Here is a 20,174-nt window from a genome sequence, read left to right on the forward strand (position 1 = left end):
TGGCAACTGTACAAATATTATGGTAAAACATGTGAAAGCATTTTTAATCACCAAACGCTGGTGAATCTGTTGAACGTAATTACTGCACGCACCCACGTGAGAGCGAAAGCAAACTCTTGAAAAGACAGAAGGGTGTAGCGGTGCAGTCAGAAGAGGTTAGATATACTGTAGCTCAGCCCTTTAAAAGTCTTCTGTTTCCTTAAAATAAATCAATCTGCTGAATAACGTTGCTTTAACGGAGAAGGTCGACCTTAAATTCTTTACGGCTTTGCCGGTGAAGCGTGACAAAGAAGAAGGTACAGAATGAAAGTTATTTGTATAACCCTTCAGATGCAGGCTCTCACCCAATTATCGTTGTGAGTGTGTGGCTAAGCAAGCAAGGTCGTGATATGAAAAGAATCAAATTCCTGTGTTTACACAGCTGTTGTCACATTAGCAAGGATGTCTTTGAAACCAGTTTTCCTCAGGACATCTTGATCATAGCCATTAGTGATGCAATAACAGGGCAGCTCAACACAAACATCACCTCCATACAGACTGCCTCATCAGCAGATTGTATCTTCTGCCTGACAGGCTGTAATTGAACAATTACAGAAATTTGCACTGACTTTAAGTACTGTTCAAAAGCCTTGAGCCACCCCTTATTTCTTTATATTTTGTGTCTTGAGCAATAGTTCTCCAGGTCTTTCTGGAGCTTTTTCAAAGTTTTTTGCTAAACATTGGCTGCTTTTTCACTCATTCTCAGTTTCATTTTCCCTTTCTTTCTAGCGCCCTGGCACAAAAACACATCTCATCGTTGGTTATATCCACAAAAAATACCAAACATAACACATTTGACAGAATAGTAATGTATTTTTGCACCAACAAAGTAATTCTTAAAGACCTATTGGCTGAAAACTTGGCAAATCTCAGCATAGTGTGCCCCACGTTCTTAAAAAATTTGAGGAAACTGGAGGAAAAAATAAGAAATGGCAAGAGTAAGAAACTATCTGCAGGAGATGAACAGAATCTAAAAGTCATGTCCTTAACAAATCAGAAAACAATCCAGCAAAGACCTGACAAAGCACCTGAGAGATGTATCTGTCCCTTCAGTTGATCCATCTATTGTTCACTAAAGCTTCATCAGAAATGGTCTTATTGGCTTTCAAGAAGCCATTCTTAAAGAATAGAAACAGGAGAAAAGGTTGAAGTATCCCAAGTTACACAAGAACTAGAATGAAAATCATCAGCAACAGGTCTTATGGAGTGATATGAAAATGAATTTGAAATCTTTGGCTCAAATCATCTCAATATGTGGGGAAGAAGTCAGAACAGAGATCCAACAGTGAGTGTCTACAGCCATCTGTAAAACACGGTGGAGCCTCAGTCATGGTCTGCGGCTGCACTCCAACCAGTTATGGACGTAGAAATGTGCCGTCAGGTTTTGTTCAACTATGCAATATTATCTGAAAAGTATCTGATTGGCAGCAGCTTCAGTTTTCAGCTTGACAATGATACCAAACAGACTGCCAATGCAGTAAAAGCATACCTGCATAGAAAAACACACCATTAAACACCATCAGTCTTGGATTGGCCTCCCCAGAGCCCGGACCTCAACATTACTGAAGCAGTGTGGTATCATCTTGACAGAGAACCGAAAAAAAGGCAGCCAACATCCAAGGAAAAGCTTCAAATGTCCTTCAACAAGCCTGGAGAACTATTCCTGAAGACTACTTAAAGAAATTAGAAGAAAACTTGTCTTGTTTACACGTTTCAACAAACCCCTCCACCTATTTCCCAAGACTTTTGCCCGACGCTGTACGACTGACTGGCGTGTTTGTCACGACACTTGACAAACACAAGATTTCCTTTTACCACTGTTGTTGTATTAGATTGCTCTGATTTATTACAGAAAAAAACATTTTGGTGATGAGTCAGTTACTTAGTTTCTGAGCATAATTCTGATGTCTTGAGTCTTATCATTCTGGAAGTCATTAAACATGTGACTTTTACTGCATTGTATTGCACAACTGCCGATTTTCCCTTGAGCTTGTTAACCCTGAACTTATAATTAAACTTTCTCATTTTTGTTAATAGATACATGGTTTACTTCTGGCTTTTATTGTGGAAAACTGTTACTTAAAATGTTATTGCTCAGGACTAACAGATGTTTGCTCATGTGTCCTACCTCTGAGAGTAAAATGCTGCTGCTGCTCTCTGTCCAGGTAGGAGGTGGTGGTAATCAGACCGGTGTACGGGTTGATGCTGAAGAGCTCATAGCCGGGACCCGGCAGCAGACTGTACCACACCACAGCGTTCTCCTCTGAGGAAATGAACACAGGAGGCGAATGTAAATGCTGTCACAGACCTCAAAACAAATGCTCAATCAAAAAAAAAAAAAAAGGAAAATCAAGGTTAATAGAAAAAAACAAAAATCAACTTGATCATATATCAGATAATGCTCCATAATTACAGGAATCCAGTGATTTACATTACAGATTTGCTCCCCGACAAAAGATACATGCATGTTTCTCTATTGAAAAAAACATTTCCAGTTTCAAGCAGATATAAATAGCCATAACACTGGTGAGACAAAAAATGTGGCTTCTCTAATGAGATTATGAATGTCAAAAACAATACGGTTTTATACTCACGATCTCCAGAAAAACCGATAACTCTAGTCGTTCAATCGTTATCTACCTCACACATTCAACTTTAGTTCAGGTCCATTCATGTTTATTGCATGTTTATTGCTGCTTCTGTTTCAGGCAGTCCTTATCTCAAGGAAAAGAGAACAATGTGGCCACTGAACTTCACAAGGCAGTTAAAACCTCTGCGAAGGCCTGCTGCTTGCAGCTTTTATGGTTCTTGTGATACGAAGCAAACACAGAGTTCACCTCAACTTTACGTGCAAACTGTGGTCTTGATGACCATCACAATAATGCACGTGTCACATCACTGTAGTCTCAGAAGATAGAGCAAGGCGAGGAATGCGTATAGCATTTAAGGCTATGATTACTAAGATATCTTTTATGCTGATAGCAGTAAAACATTTGAATCACGGGGCATTTGCATGTTTTTGAAATGACGGTCTATTCACACACTTCTATGATGTTTTATAAGAGCATAACTCGACTTCTTTTGCTTAGCTTTGTTTGGTTCACTGATTTAATTTACATTGCTGTTAACTTGGTTTGCTTGGTAGGTGTCAAAACTACAAAACTCTGTCAATGTCTTTTTCATAACTCTTTTGGTGTAAACCGTGTCACTTTTGTCTCTTGTGCATAAACAACCAAAAACAATTCCCACTCCGGGTACTAACAAACAAAAGTGTTCCATCAAAACATTTAAGTTTCAGCCAAAGGATTCCCAGTGCAACCCTGGCACAATGACCAAATCTTACCATCAAACCTCTTTGTAAATAATCAAACTCTTCTTTTGAACACAAAGACAGCACAGTTACTCTTTAAAAAAAAATCCCTCCCAAAATCTCAACTCTTGCTTAACAAAAGTGAAATCCAGAAGGCTCAGAAGTTTAGCTGTCACACTCATTCACATTGCACCTCTTCTGTGATTGACTCCAGCACATGGAAACTTACATACATAGATCATCAGAGACACAAAACAATGGTCATCTCTGGTGAGAGTTTGCAGGGAAAAAAGCAGCACAAATGATAATCAAATAAGACTGGTGGGAGAGCAGGCCGGCCTGCCAGACGAGGCGATTTGAGGAGATGGATGAGAACACACAGCGCCTATTGGCACAGATGGCTTGGATTATGGAAATCATCACGAGAGAGGGCCTTTCAGATTTCCCAGAGGAGCTGTCTGCTTGCTTTTCTTGGACAATTCTCACCCCCAAGAATGTTAGTTCACATTGAAACCCCTCCTGTACAGGTCCCCCTGCCGCACGCCCTCCATCTCCAGTATTTAAAAAGAATCCTACTGTCAACAATGAGGAGACGAAACGGGATGTAGAAGGCCCCGCGCGCGATGTGTTAAAATAAACAGTGCCGATGTGTAGATTTGGGAATATGATTAAAGAGTCGGGTGAATGAGATTCGGTGGGATGTGCAATGAGCAGAGCAGACAAACCGAACAGCATAAGAGGAAAAGGGCAGGGTGTGGTTTCAATTAAACTGTTAATGGAGTGAAAAAACAGCAGAGCTGAAGTTCGACGAGGAAGCTGAGCTGCATTACGGCACATGGTACGAGAAAAAAAAGTAATAAACATGGACTGTTGTACTTTGTCTTGCCAGGAAAAGCTGTAGTTTTGCAATTTGGCTCCTACTTTATTTTGATGCCTTCATCTTTTCATGGTTAGTGGATTTATGGTTTTAGGCTTCATGGACACGTGCTAGTGCTGCCATCTAGGTGCCTCACAGGGAAACTCCACTTTAATATCAGGGCAATTTCAAACTAAATTTAAATGCTGTTAAATGCTGTGTTCATTTGGAAAATTACTGTATTAGATAATAACTTTTAAATGAAATGAAAACAAAAACTAGGGATTTTTAAATAGTTGAAGCTCAAAATTATATTTACACTACCTCAGTATAATTGTCCCATTTCAGCCATTATTTGTTGGTATTACCTCTGACTTATTACCAGTCAAATTAAATATTACCTGAATCCTGATCAGTGGCAGAGACCCTGATCACTGGTTCTCCAGGGTCTCTGTTCTCTGCCACAGTGGCGGTGTAAATGGTTTGACTAAACACAGGCGCCTGGTCATTCACATCCCCGACCTCCACTGTCAGAGTCTGGGTGGAGGAGAGTGAGGGCAGGCCTTGGTCGAGCGCACGGACGGTCAGACGGTGGAAACGTTCTGTCTCATAATCCAACGGGGCAGTGAGAAGCAAGAGGCCTGAAAAAGAAGGAAGGAAATAAAAGAAGAATTAATTTTCACATTTAAAAGTGAAATGTTTGATGTTTTAATTCACTGTGAATCAGCAGACGTTCATATGTCTGATATTCATATGGTGTGTCTGACGAGTTTTTTTTAGGTAAAATCTTATTTAGAATAAATTTTTCCGCTGTGCAAAAATCACAAATACCTGTCTTCTCCTCCAGTGTGAACAAGCCTTTCTTGTTTCCAGAAATAATAGAGAAGGAAACGATCCCATTTTCACCTTGATCTCCATCTATGGCCACAAAATGATGCAGCAGACTCCCCACCTCTGCGTCCTCCATCACCTGAGCTGTGTCTGCGGATACGAACACCGGTCGGTTATCGTTCACGTCCAGCAGGAAGAGCTGAGCCGTCACCGCAGCCTGTTTACGCTCATTCTTCTCCTTCGCCTGATCTGTGGCTGTTACAGTGAATGCAAAGCTGGGGGTGCTCTCGCGATCTAAAGGTGCTGCTACAGTCAGGCTCCCCGTGTAAGGGTCGATCCAAAAGGGGAAGCGTGATGATGACCCGCTGACTTCAGCGTCTAAGGCGAGCTCATAGCGGAGGGCACTGTTTGGAAAGGTCCCGTCAGCGTCTCTGGCATGAAAAGCATACGCCAGCGATCCGACTGCAGCGTCCTCCCTCAGACCAAACATCACCAGTTTATCAGGGAACCAGGGCGTGTGGTCGTTCACATCCTCCACTATCACACAAATCAGAACAGACACATTCACGATGGGAATGAGGCTGGCGTCCTCAGCACGAACCACGAGGAAGTACTGCATGGCAGCCTCGTAATCCAGCGGCTGGTTGATGTATATGTCACCGAAGGAGCTGTCGATCCCAAAGTGAACGCTCCCGTCCCCCTCAGTGATGGAATAGTGAAATCTTCCTTTATCTGAAACACGTGCAGAGCCAATAACAGTCGCGGGCTCCGTGTCCTCCCGCACCAAAAAGCGTCTCACAATTTGGCGATCGGAGCGGCCGTACAGATCTTCTAATCCATGAATCTGAGAAGCACAAAAACAGGACAAAGTTTTAGTTTGCTATAATTACCTTTTTCCCTCCATTCGGATTATGGGAGGAAAGCACTTGACCAAACCCAGCTTTACTCTTTACAGTTACCAATTTAAAGTTAGCATGAAAAGATACAAACAATAAAGCAATAAAATGCTGTACTGTATAAAAATGAGTGTAAACTTCCAAAACAGTTAATACAGTATTTTTGTAAAATCTCTTGAATTAAGGCTGAACATTTGTACTGCAATTAAATAATATGTCGCTGTTTTTAAAGGTGTGGCCCTAACTGGAGCACAGCCTGTACCTGTACATGAATGACTGCAGTGTCCTCTTGAGAGATGACTCCGCTGTCCCTGGCAGTCACTTTCAGAGTGTAGTACGGTTTTGCATCTTGGTTGAAGAGCTCTGTTGTTGTGATATCTCCAGTTTTGCTGTCAATCTCAAAGTGCCCCAGATCATCATCTTCTAAAGCAGACGAAAAGAGATGCGAACAGAGCGAACTGTTAATAACACAGGTCTGCAACAAAAAAACAGCACAGAATTTTCTGACTGTTTCTTGTAGATTTTTACTCACTGAAACTATGAAAAATATTTTTTAAATTCTATCCTCGTCAGGTTTTCTTCCACAACTCTTGTTTTTAGTCTAATTAAGCATACGATGTCCCTTTTTAAACTGAAGTCTTGTATCCCATACGTGAGTCAAAAAACCATATCCAATAATAATTTCTTACATTAATTTAATATTTCTAAGAGTGAGACTCAAGAGAAATATAAATAGAAAATGCGAGGAGTTGAGGACAGGGGGTCGGGTGCGGTGGGCTTGGCGGCATGAGGACCTCAGATGATCGTGTTGCAACAGGTTTATTTTCTTCATAGTGAAAAGTAAGGAAGAAAAATTATGCATCATTAATTGTAATAAAATATTGATTTTTTCCATCGTTGTTATGGTTTTTTATGTAAACTCATCATGTTTTGCAAAAAAACTGTACGTGATTGAGGGAAATGGAGATCATTTGTGGATTCAGCACCCTAAAAACCATAAAATTTACCAGAAATATCTCATGCAGCTGAAAAAAACATTTTTTTCAGACCAAATCTGTGTAATCAGTCAGGACACACGTTTACAGCTCACCTGTGACCAGTGAATGAATAACTGTTCCATTCTCTCCTGCGTCCAAGTCTTTGGCAAACATGTTTGTGACCAAGGATCCTGACTGTAGACCAGCCCATATCTGAAGTGAACACGTAGAGAGCATAAGTACATCTGACAACATAACAACCCATACACTAAAGATATAGTGTAGAATTTGCACAACTGTATCTAATCTTAGACACTAAGTCATATTTATCTCAAGTTCATTTATTCTTGGCACATTTATACGTTTATGTTCACAGTATATTAGCACTGGAAGTAATTTATGATAAGAATACTTGCTGTTTTTTTTCAGTCACCCAACTGCTAGTTACCAAGTACTTAACTGACAGGGTGGCATTTGCTCTCCTTATACTTGCTTTTTATTGTATGGTGATAATATGTTGTGTAGTGATCATACATGGTCCTTATTAGCATATACACATGCTACAGTATTACTTAGATAAATTATCCCACTTGGATCATTTTTGCCTGTTGCTGGGTCGTTGAGAGACAACACGATGACACCAAAATCTATAATATATCAATTTGTGTAGTATGTATTGATACATGTATTTGTTGTGACATCTCCCACAGGCGTACTATCTATGTTGACAGTTTAATTCAGTACTTTGTCAAGTACTGTTGGGCTCTGTTGTCGTGCCTTACCATGCTGTAAGCCGGTGTAATAATTTCTAATATTAAATAATGCTGGTATATGGGGAATATTGTCATGTTTTTTTGTATTAACTCGTCGACCTGTACTTAGTTTTCACTTAGTTTTTCTTTTCCATGTCTTTAACTGCCTGCTTCATGAGCTGCTCTTTGTCTGTCATCACTATTTCTGTGTCTTCTTCTTATTTCTGTTTTTTCTTAGTGTAAAGGACTTTTTCCTGCCCTTGTGCTTGTCATTTTGGTTAGGTATTAATCAAAACAACATTAAAGTACCTTTACAGACTAACATCCAATTTGGTTTTTGCCTACATGTGAGTGAACTTCCTGAGTTTTACTGCTAAAGTGACAAATGCATTTCCTGATGCATCAAAAGGCAACAACAGCTAAACGTTATTGAGAAGCATGTGCAGTTTGGAGTGCAGATGCAACTGTAATTTACCAAGACTGCTTTTGATTGCATCAGTAGTTGCATCACGTTGTGATGAAGACGCATCGTTCTTACCTGCACATTCAGCTCTTTGCTGGCTGGCAGGTGAGTGAACTGCGGCGCGTTGTCATTGATGTCATCGATCAGGATGTGAACGGTGGCGGTGGCATTGAGACGAGGGTGACCCTGATCTGTCACCATCACCTTCAGAGTGTGCTGGCTGTACTGTTCCCGGTCCAGTGCCACCCAGTTGATGATTTCACCTGGCAGAAGATGGAGAAAGGTTAACGTCACATAGGTGACCACGGAGCACAAGGTAACTTTAAGGTGGTGTTACTTGATGTGTTTGTACCTGTTTTAGCATTGATGCGGAAGAATTTCCCATCTGAGAGCAGGAGATAGGACAACTGGCCGTTTTTCCCAGAATCCTTATCCACAGCCTTGACGGTTCCCACCAAACCTTGTGGCGACGACCCCTCCAACACAGTGAAGTAGTAAACGTCCCTGCTGAACACCGGGGCGTTGTCATTGATATCCAGCACCAGCACCGTCACTGTGGCCATAGCCGTGGTATTTGACAGTGAAGCCTCCGTAGCCAACACTCGAAAATGATACTTGGACTCTGTCTCATAGTCCAGGTTGGCTGAGAGATACAACCATCCCGTCTTTGGGTGAATCCGAAACGGAACCAGAGGGAAGCCAGGTTCTCCTTCCAGAGAGTAGATGATGCCGGAGTTTGAAATGTGGACTCCCCGTGTTTGGTGAGCCCTCACTTGGATGACCCGAGCATCTTTCCTGTAGCCCTCCCCAATCTCCATGTGATAGATCAAAGTCTCAAATGCCAGGCTGTCTTCGGCAGTCGTTTGGTCTATGTTTACTGAGAGGGTCAGGGTGGAGCTCAGGGACGGTTCTCCTTCATCTTTGGCCACAATCTCCAGATTGTATCCTTGCTGATGATCCATCTCTAAACTCTCATTTAGCGTAACCGTCCCGAGATTGTGATCAATAACAAACACGCCATTTTTCCTGCTCTTCAGGTAATACTGCACCCGACCATTGGCACCGCTGTCATAGTCATGCGCGTGAGCGATGAACAACACGGTTCCCGGTCGAGTGTTTTGTGACACCGTGATGGTGTCACTATGTTTGGGGAAGATAGGGGCGTTGTCATTAACGTCAGCTACAGTGATGTTGACTTGGGTGGTGCTGTAAACGGGAGAGGTGTCGGTGTAGGACTGAAGAACCAGAAGAGCGTACGGCTGAGACTCGTGATCCAGGGGCTTGAGGTTAGTGATCAGACCCGACTTTGGATGAACGGAGAACAAACTCTGAGGGTCTCCAGAAGAGATTCGATAAGATACAGATTCCATGGAGTCTGTAGAAAAAACAAAAAAACAACTTTTTTCCCTATGAAATAGTCATGAAAATTTAAAGGGCTTACATAAATTAGATATTTAAAGACATTGTTCCAGATGTCTTGGGATTTAATCAGATGTAACTTTGAATGCACACATACACACACCCACACACACCCACACACACACGCTAATACACTTTAAGTAATTAAAGCACAGGCCAGAAGATCCCATTAATCCCCTGCAAGTGTTTGTTGTGCTTCGACTGTAAACTAAAAACTCCTGAAACAAGCAGAGAGCTTAATGGTGCTCGACTCCTGTCAAACAGCCCCAATTCTGCTGTTTCTGCTTTAAGTCGAAGTGTTAATCTCTTAAGTGATTAGACAGCCTTGAATGACTGTCTAGTGTTGTTGGGGTGTTTAGCTGTTGAAGGCATTCAGTGGAAAAACAAGACTATGAGGAGATAATTATGAATCCCTTTACTCTTTGAAAACCATCTACGCAGAGGTTTTTTTTTAGGATACTGAGAATAAAATTATAAATGATATCCACTCTTCTATTACTTAAACTGCTGCCACCATAACCTGCTGTTATATTTAACAGAAAGTGCCCAATAAATAAGTTTAGAACAACAAGGAAGGAAAAGAGCAGAGCGCGTTGATCTGTAACAGGATTGTTTCTGATGTAGATGCAGTACACTGCACAGCTACACTTTATTATCTGTCATGTGTTCCTGAGACTCAAAGGGATTAAAGATTAAACTTTAGCTTCTTCATGTCTGAAAGGAGATTTGAGCAACTTTTATCGCTCAACCGTTTCTGTCGCAATCATCTGTCGGGATATTAATGCCTTTGTGTAACAGCCACCTATTCTGAATGTGTCTAAATCCAGTTATTATGTTTCAAGAGACCTATGAAGCACGACAATGTCAGTATCGGCACTAATCCACCTCATATTAAACAGCTGTATAGGTTTAAAAAAAATATATTTCAAGATACAGATGTTAGCTTTGCTTGTTTAGCTTATCTTACCATAAAGTTCATAAAGTTTACGAACCATCCGACCTGAATTTCTTTGAACTGTAGGCCAAAAAGAAACTCAGTGATTTTCAGAGTCCTACTTACACAAACGTAACTCTCAGCAGAACGTGATTACAGCAGGATGCTGGAGCAGGACTAGCTTGAAGCTTTTACTATAGTTTTATTATGCAAGAACACTTTTACGCTTTGTTCCTTTTGTTTGCACTCGTGACAAAAGCATAAAGAAGAGAGAAACTTATAAAATGTTCAAAATGTTTTTCAGTTTTAAAACTGATGTTTTATTTTGAGGGACTGATTCCGATCCTTTATTGAGAGTGTGAAGCTTTCAGAGTATAATTGGACTGACAAATTACACTATATGGACAAAAGTATTGGGACACACCTCTCTGTTATTGAACTCAGCTGCTTCAGTCCCACTGGAGTATAAAATCAAGCACGCAGCCATGGTGCTAAAATGGCTCGATGAATTTGAGAGTGTTACTTCAACAATGCAACAAGTAAGTTTGTGGGATTTCGTCCCTCCAAGTGATTCCCTGATCACCTATTAGTGGGATTACAGTAAAATGGAAGCATTTAGGAACCTCAGCATCACAGCCAAGAAGTGGCAGAGCAGGTGAAGTTACAGAGCGAGGTTGATGAGTGCTGAGTCATGTAAAAATCCCCAACACTCTGCTGACTCAGTGAATGCAAAGCTCCAAACCTCCTCTGACATTAACATCAGCACAAAAACTGAGGACCAGGAGCTTCATGGCCTGGGGTCCATGTCTGAGCAGCTCCTGTAGGTGACCCCAGTGCTTTTTTTTGTCCATATGGTGTATGTTGTGTCCTCTACAATAACTCAACAAAATCTTAGTTGTTAAACTTCTCCCGTTGCCGTAGTGATGTTCAGCAGAGGTAGAGTCTGGGACCTTGTGATGACTCTCTCCCAGCAGCTCTAACATCAGTTTGGATAATAAGGAGCAGATAATACACGTCTAACCTGTTGGGTTGATGGCCTGCACCGTCCCCACAGGTGTCCCCGGTGGTGCGTCCTCAGGCACTGTAAAAGTGTAACGTGACCTCTGGAACACAGCTGGAGCCTGAGCACTGCGTAAAACATTGATCGTGACCTCTGCAGGTCTGGCTGAGATCGAGCCTCCTCCGTCCTGTGCTGTTATCAAGAGCTTTACATTAGCTGTGCCCAGGTGAGTCAAAGTGGAGGTCAGGAGAAGCATTCCTACAGAAGAAAAATATGACATGGAAAAATTAATTTCAAATGTTTTTATTTTTCCCCAGTTCTTTTCTGCTTTTCAAATGTGTGAAATGAGATTCACAACACTTCACGTTTATTATATTGACAGATGGGAAGGACAGGGCTTGTTTTTGTAACCAAAATGCATCTTATAAGTGCAAGAGAATCAATATATGTCTATAAAAACAAATGCAGGCAGAAAAGTGTCAGATTAAAGTTTTCTTTTCCTATAATTTATCCATTTCATTGTGTTAAATTTTGGCTGAGCACAAATCTTATCTTACCCCTTAGCCACCTGGGGATCTAAGCCTTTTGGGGCTTTCTGCACCACCCCTGCTGAGCTGTGACACTGGCAATCATTTCATGGGGACTTACACAAAGTAAGCAGTCGTTTATCCCTGAATAATGGAGGCTGCCAGTCACACGGTTTACTTAAAGACTACTGATTGGATCAATGTGACAAATCAAGCTTGAGAAGTCAAAATGCTATCCTTTACCAAGACTGAAACCTACACAAAGCTTTATTTATTTCAATATTGGAAAAGCAACAGTTGGTTTACTGGAAATTGTGTCCACACACTTATGTTTCAGACTATAACAGAAAGTGTTCTCACATCTTTATGGCCCTACCTGTTTGTTTATCCAGAGCAAACAAAGTGGACATGTCGCCAGGAAGGAGGTCGTAGGTAACCTGGCCAAACCTGCCAGAATCTCGGTCAGTGGCAATAACACTGACGATTTCTGTGCCAGGCTGCGCGTGGCTGCTGATGCTCACGGTGTACTCCTCAGGGCTGAACACTGGAGCGTTGTCGTTCAAGTCCTCGATCTCAATGTGCACGTAGGTTTGGGCACTCAAGCCTCCCTGAGAGAGATAATTTTATTAGGACCCAGAAATTAGGGACAAAATTTTTAAATGAAATCCACTGTTATATATCTGTGTGTCACTCACTGGATCCTCAGCCTTGATCAGGATGTCATGGACCGTCTGTCCCGTATCTCGATCAATATTCTGGGAGACGCACAGCTCTCCGGTGTGGGGGTTTATTTGGAAGAGGGGATGTGTGGCCTGTTTGTCGAAGCCATCAGACAGAGAGTAGAGCAGCGTCCCAAACTCAGGGCTGTCTGCATCTGTAGCGACGACCTAAAGAGAAGAGAAATGCAGGCATGAAAACAGGAGGTGCAAAAATGAAAACATCTTAAATCTTTTCTTTAACACAAAATAGAAATTCAATTAAAACCAGTGCTGCAGAATAACTGGGAACAATTTACAGTAAAACTTATATATTCATATCTAAGATCATATGTGGACCCCCCCCCCATTAAATAATTAATTTAAAACCTATCAGGAGCCTATAATGTGCCATATGGTGTAATTATGATCATCTAAGATTTTTTTTCTTCACAACTTTAACAGGTAACTGTTACCTTTCTGGTAAAATGGTGCCCTGATCCTTTATTTTAACTTGAACATGTTAACAGGGAAAACATTAGAGGATTAGACTGTAATGCTAAAAACAAAAGTAAAGGTAAAACATGTAATAGGTTTAATGAAAATATAAAGAATTAAGAGAAATACTTTTGAAAAATGTCCACAGGTAGATTATTTGGTTTAGGTGAGCTCGTTGAAAATGAAAATAATTACAAGGCCTTTATTAATAACTCAACACCAGTTTATCTGAACTTATATAATGACGATGAAGCGAGGAAGAACACCTCCTTAGTTAGTGATGATTGAATGATTATGACATTTGAGTTCGTCGCTGCCCAGTTTTTAGGTGATCTGAGAACGAAAGAGTTCAGTATGAAATGACATGGACGTGATTAATAACTGACTAATTATTATTAATTATTAAATGCATTAACAAATATATTGTTCTTGAATCAAAGCACACACTAGATAGTCTTTGTGGTTCATGCAGTTTGACATGAATTCATTCATGCTTTGTTTCAATTCATGTCCCTCATCTTATTAAGCTTGTGTTCACATAAGTGCATAAAAGAAATTCTTATATTATATTAATTCTAATATTATTATACAAATACAACCTGATGTAATGAGCCACTTTAACGTGATGTGATATTTGTTGTACTTTTTCTGTATTACATTTAGTAATTAGATTTTTATCGTTTTATTTTGCTTTGTTGAATTTGAAATACTTTCCATTATAAAAGGTCTTTTTCTTGTTTATTTACCTTTCTATTTACCATTAGTTTTGTTATGTATATATTTAGCACCTTAAACAAATTCAGTGTGACTCCATGAAGTGCTCCTACTCAAATACTTTATGTATAAATCAGCTGATTTTGTTATATTTAAGTGTTTATATATTAAAAGAAATATTCCTTGTAAAACAGCACTCCCATACTACAGTAACTGCCAGCTTTTAGATTAAGCTTTGTACTATGAATCATAATACGCGTCTTCCTTTGACAGTGAAAGTCAACATAATAAAAGCATAAAAAATCCCCACAATCAAAGGGCGAGGACCATCCCTGCAATATAAAGATTATAGTAAAAACGCGCCTTATATCCTGTGCAGCTCCTTTCATGTCTGCCTGTGACTGTGACTGCAGACATGTCTCACAGATAGAGCGCTCATTTTACAGTCATAAAGATGATATCACCTCCCAGTTTGTGAACTCTGATCAAAGGAAGTTTAAAGACACGGGTCAAGGTCTGGACAGTCACGCAAACCCAGTCAGTTTTTTGAAGCTTGCTTCTTAGAATAAAGCGCATGTGCTGCGTTTGCAAAATCATGTGACAGAGGAGGGGGGGTTCCTTATAGATGACTTCCCAGTTATTCCTGTTACTTTTGCACCTGCTAGTTCTCACATTTATTTTAGATGATGTCTTCAGTATTCTGAAGCGTTGTTGCTAAAGCTCGAATCAGAATCTAAGCACCTAAAATTCAGCCAGATGTTTAGAAATTTTCAGTCCTTATATATTCATCGAATCTCATGTTTGCAGAAAATGTGCCCTTAAACAAATGTTCCTTTGTGATGGGATGCACTTTGTGCCAGCCTGCTGGAGTGTGGTACCAGGCAGCACATCTGTCATACTAAAGCCACAGAGCTGAGCTGGAAAGGGTGCATGTTGAGCATCTTTAGGAGGAACACTGACGGCTTTGTGCAAACAGACTGAAGGCTACTTTTGTCTTATAAGACGTAAGACAGACACAGCAAAAGAGCACGAGATGATGGATATTTACTGTGAATCTTTCAGAAACTACAAAGATATCTTTATTTTTGTTTCTGTGAATCCATGTTAGCTGATATTTTACTGAGATGAGTGCCAAGTCAAGTGAAACGCTCCCCTGGTCTGTGTGTGGATGTGTTCTTGTAAAAAAATAAATAAATATGCATGTGATTTCATATGAGTGTCAGCTCCCCAAATTATAAAAAATATATATATATTTGTTGCCTTGTTGATAAGCTTTTCTGCCTACTTCCTGATTCAGTGCCAATTATTATTATCATTATTATCATCTTGTGGATCCTCCTTGGATAGAAAATGTAATTAGAGCCATTCAGAAACAATAATGTGTTGTTCTTTTAGATAAGTCACCAAAATGATGCTGAATATCCTCCAACATACTTGTAAAAAGCAGCTTCCAACATCGCTCTGCTCTAGTATGGACACATTGTACAGCTGCTGCTCGAACACTGGCTCGTTGTCGTTGACGTCTTCCACGAGCACCGTGACTGTCGCTGTGGATGACAGAGCCGGTTCTCCTCCATCCACTGCCACCACCAGGAACCATATCTCCATCTGCGTCTCTCTGTCCAGAGCTGCAGCTGTGGTGACCAGGCCTGACTCCGGGTCGATGTCGATCAGGCTGTCCTGGTTGGACTTCAGAATGGAGTATCGGACCTCTGAGTTTGCACCCTCATCTGCGTCTCGAGCCTGAAACTGGATGAGGGAACTCCCCTGAGGAGCATCTTCAGAAATACTTATGAGATACGCATCCTTCTCAAAGACTGGGTAACAGTCATTCATGTCCGACACCTTCAGGAGGAAGACCGTCTCACTGCTCAGGGGAGGGTTGCCAAAATCTAATGCCTGCACCTTCAGCTCATACAAATCCTTCTCCTCCCTGTCCAGCTCAGAGTTAACACACAGTGCATACAGAAAGTCATCTGTCTGCTTCAGGGTGAACTTCCCATCACCTCCCTCGAGTGTGACAGTGATCCTCTCCCCCTCGAGGTCGGGGTCCGACACTGAAATCCGGGCTACGTAGTCCCCGACTGCTGCCGATTCAGACACCACAGCATCTCCTGTGTCACTGAGAAACAGTACACTGATGGTGGGGCTGTTATCGTTGATGTTAAGCACTCTGACACCCACAAAAGTGCTGCTGTACTCAGGCTGAACCCCGTTGTCTCTCGCGCTGATGATCAACTCATGAAAAGCCTGAGTCTCAAAATCAAGCGGCTTGTTGAGATAGACCAGCCCGGTGGTTTCATTGATGGAGAAAACCTCATTTGGGTCGCTCTGCCTCCTGTTGATCTCATACGTGAGTCTGCCATTGTCACCCAGGTCATAGTCAGTGGCCTGCACCTGACACACAGCAGACATGATTGGGGCATCCTCACGCACTGAGGTGTGATATTCAGTCTGGTTGAACACAGGCGGGTTGTCATTCTCATCCAGGATGTGGATGTTCACCTGAAGAGTCCCAGTCCTGGCTGGGATCCCCCCGTCAAAGGCCTCGATTGTCAGTGTGTAAAAGTCCTGCGCTTCTCTGTCTAGCTTACTGTTAAGAACTAGATCCAGGCTGAGGTGGTTCTCAGATCCACTGCGATAATCCAGGTGAAATAAGTCACTCATCTCACTCTCTGTGATCCTGTATCCCTGAGTACCAAACTCGCCCTCATCCTGGTCTTTAGCACCTTCAATCTGAAACCGACTCCCCGGTGGGCTCAGTTCTGATATATCCAGCTCAACCTGCTCGGAGGGGAACACGGGGGAATGGTCGTTCACATCTTTCACCTCTATTGTCACTTTTATCATCTCACCCGTGAGAGTGGCTGCCACAAATTCATACTTATCCCTGCTCTCTCTGTCCAGGACTACAGCTGTGGAGATGATGCCCGTGTCCGAGTCTATTTCCAAGTCTCTGAAAACATACGAGTCTCTGCTTTCTGAGATGAAAAACCCAGTGCTCGGCCTGCTTAGTCCCGCTCCCAGATCTCCAACGATAGTTCTGGCCGGAAGACCCTCTTTAACAGACAGCGTGAGGTTGAAGACCTGTCCCAGCGACTGCGCGCACAGCAGGGACAGGACGAGCGTCTGAAGGAGCAAAGCTGAGGCATCCTTGCACCCCATTCCTCCTTTACGCGTGGCTTTGAGCTCTCGGTTTGTTGAGGTCGATGCCGGGCAGCATATTCCCGAATCTAAGTCATCAGTTTGGTCGTCATGTTTGAGCGCACTTTTCCGAACCGAAACGGACGAACGCGTTTTTGCGCGCAGGGCGACTGCGAGCGGTCATTCTCCTTCACCGTACTTCAGTAGCTTGTTGCGTGATACTGGATACAAGAAATTCAGCCATGGCACAGTGCAAATCCCCCTTTGGCTCCTTCACATAACTCGACACCTCTGACTGGCACCAACTGTGCGCCGTGAACACTCCTCCTGGCAGGCGGCGCGTCCCACGCTGATCGGCTCCATCTGTGGCCCTGATTGCTTAAGATTTAATTAGGCTGAGAGATTACCTTCCGTGCCACTTGCTGACACGTGGCCTAGTATAGCTGACCTACGGAAGAAGGCAGGTGGAAAGTGGAATAAATACAGATATCACACCAGTTGAGCCAAAACAGTGTCCTAAAAGGCCCCTTTGTGGTAATGTGGTTAGAATGAGCTTGAAGTGATTTAATAAAGTGCTCCCGTCTAAGCAGAGGAGCATATAAGTGTTAGGGTGGCTCACTCTGCTGGTAAAAAGCAGAAACTGTACCACTCTTTAAAAGGAAAAGAAAGGAAAAATCAAGGCTATCCGGTCACTATAACACTATAACAGGGAGGGTGGGGGTGGAGGGGTTACATTTTTTAAGATGATCCAATGATCCATGGTGATAATTATATATCTCAAATTCCGATGAAAGATCTCCAACTGGTGCAAGCAATTAAAACCTACATAAAAGTAAATAATGAAGCTTCTTCGCACCATTTTCCTCCAAAATTTTCCAGATGAACATAAAATTAATGAAACCGCTATTTCATCCACAGCGGTGTGAAAATTACGCCATAAGGTGAAAATAAAGTGAAATACCATATTAAAATACAAAGAAACTATAGCATCTATTTTAAAGTTCAAACAAGAAAAACAACAATAAGAAGAGTAATACAACCTCTTCAACTTCAGCTTTCTGTTTTTGTTTTTTTTTTTTAATTAAAATTCTGGCTCCTCCTCCACAGAAGCAAATATTTCCTTTATCATGGGCATATTTCTGTAGATTTCTTTTCTTAATTTTATGCATAAAAAATAAACACATTTTGATGTGTTCCAGGTTTCACTGCAGCCTGGGCCACCTTTATTCTCCTCGTGAAGATGTGAGGCTGTCAGTCATACATCATACCTGTCAGAAGACTTGATTCACAACAAGATATCCTAATGGTGATTTTTAAAATGATCACCACACAAACACCAGCCACAGCTTCCCTGTCATTGCAGCTTAGCTTTGGCGATATCCCACATTTCAGTTTTAACCACATACGTGTTTCAGTAAACACACAGAAGAGAGCAGCTGGCTCCAAATGAAGACAGGTCATTTAAATATTTTCCCAAATATACCGAGGCTGAGCTTGCAGCTTGAGGACCCCCTAGTGGCTGTGGGGGGGTTGTGCATTTGCATAGTCCATGAATAGCTGAGAACCAGCCTATTCATTTATGTCCTCTGCAATGGACACTTATTCTTGGTCTATATCTTCTGACTTATTTGAGCTATCCCAATAAGTCCCGCTGTACTAAATAGAGGACATCCTGGGCTTTACATTGATATCTCATGTTCAATGGGAAGATTCTTTCCTCACCTCTCAGGAGCATAAAGCAAGCAAGAGCTCTGAAATTTATAAAAGATGATTACTGCATGGGAGCCCGCTTCCTTCACTGGGGAAAAGAAACAAACTAATTTTATATACAATTTTACAACAATGATAGTTAATTTTTCCTGAATATTTCAATGTTTCTGCATAAAATATTTAAAACTTTACAAACTAGATACTTTGATTTTCTCTTTGAAACGGAAGCATAAAACTAACACATGATGAAAGAAATCCTGATAATAACGACATGTTTGCAGTTTGTTGATCTAAGCTCTGAAGTTAGCAGCTGATACTAATATACAAGGATTTCTGAATAAATGTAAATTTGTTTGTGCAGTTTGTGCTTCTTTAAAAACACTGTTGCAAAAAAAAAAAAATCTAAGCTAATTATATTTAAACCAGAAAAACATTACAATAATATCTGTCATAGCTAAAGCAAATGGTATCATAAACACAAATAGGGCGTTTCTTATTTCTTCATAACAGACTTCAGTCTGTCTGTTGTAAGTCTAAACTGTGCTCAGTATAAATAATAAATGGTAGGAATGGCTGGAAAATGCTGGTCTTAAAGTTTGTCACTGCTGACCTCTCATTTGTCCTGCAGCTTGTAGTCGCCATCATGGCCTGCTGCAACCACGCAACAGGTGTAATCTGACCACAGTTTAAAAAAAGCAGCATAGCTACAGCGTGTCATTGTCTGGGTTAGTTTGCTCAGCAACGCAGAAAACCATCAACTCCAAAGCATCACAGGACTTTCTTTCTCATAAATCAAGTAAAATTCAAAAAAAACCAAGACATGCCGTCTCACATTATGCTCTCCTACCAGTGGGATGATCAGCCTCTTGTCAAGAAGATATACGATCACCTGAAAGATGACGGGCTCCCGGTGTGGATGGACATCAACGACGCGTGAGTGCAAAGTGACGTGGATAACATGTTTCATCTGTTCTAATCTCTGATGCGCTCCATCACTGCTAAGTGTTGTGCATATTAAAGCTGTGTGCGTTTTCAGCATGGCTGCAGGAGTGGAAGAGGCTGCTGTGATCTGTCCGTTTATGACTCCGGCTTACCAGGCATCACAGCGCTGTAAGAAGGAACTCAACTATGCCGAAACACGGGAGGTCATCGTTGTGCCGGTGATGCTGACAAACAACTGGGAAGCCAGTGAGTGGCTGGGACTGATCACTGCAGGCCTGCTGTGGGTGGACTTCAGGTGAAGAGGACACGTTTTAAAACCTGAAATTTTAGCAGGATGGAAACCGTAACGGAGGGAAGGTGATTTTTTGCACAGTGTTATTAAAGGAGAGAAACCTTCCTCCAAACGGACAGAGCAGTGGAGCAGCCAAGGGAATGCACACAAATTTAAAAACTGTAAGGCTAAAATA

At 41.6% G+C, this 20,174-nt stretch overlaps 1 protein-coding gene across 2 annotated transcripts in view; it reads right to left on the reverse strand.

The window, feature by feature from the left end:
- dchs2 (dachsous cadherin-related 2) overlaps nt 1–17,381 on the reverse strand; it is a 29,609-nt gene extending 12,228 nt beyond the window's left edge. Inside the window, exons 1-11 of one of the 2 annotated variants that reach the window (XM_063475978.1) lie at nt 15,346–17,381; nt 12,700–12,891; nt 12,381–12,612; nt 11,499–11,735; nt 8,477–9,499; nt 8,200–8,387; nt 7,023–7,122; nt 6,195–6,352; nt 5,037–5,880; nt 4,607–4,846; nt 2,168–2,302 (exon numbers count right to left, since the gene is read on the reverse strand). In XM_063475978.1, the coding sequence (XP_063332048.1) occupies nt 2,168–2,302; nt 4,607–4,846; nt 5,037–5,880; nt 6,195–6,352; nt 7,023–7,122; nt 8,200–8,387; nt 8,477–9,499; nt 11,499–11,735; nt 12,381–12,612; nt 12,700–12,891; nt 15,346–17,076 (5,080 nt within the window). In that variant the 5' untranslated portion in view covers nt 17,077–17,381. Of the gene's footprint in view, nt 1–2,167; nt 2,303–4,606; nt 4,847–5,036; nt 5,881–6,194; nt 6,356–7,022; nt 7,123–8,199; nt 8,388–8,476; nt 9,500–11,498; nt 11,736–12,380; nt 12,613–12,699; nt 12,892–15,345 lie in introns of both variants that reach the window. The other variant, XM_063475977.1, reaches the window with a different exon arrangement.
- Nucleotides 17,382–20,174: the final 2,793 nt, after the last annotated feature.

Source organism: Pelmatolapia mariae, linkage group LG6 (genome assembly GCF_036321145.2).
Source record: "Pelmatolapia mariae isolate MD_Pm_ZW linkage group LG6, Pm_UMD_F_2, whole genome shotgun sequence".
NCBI lineage: Eukaryota > Metazoa > Chordata > Actinopteri > Cichliformes > Cichlidae > Pelmatolapia > Pelmatolapia mariae.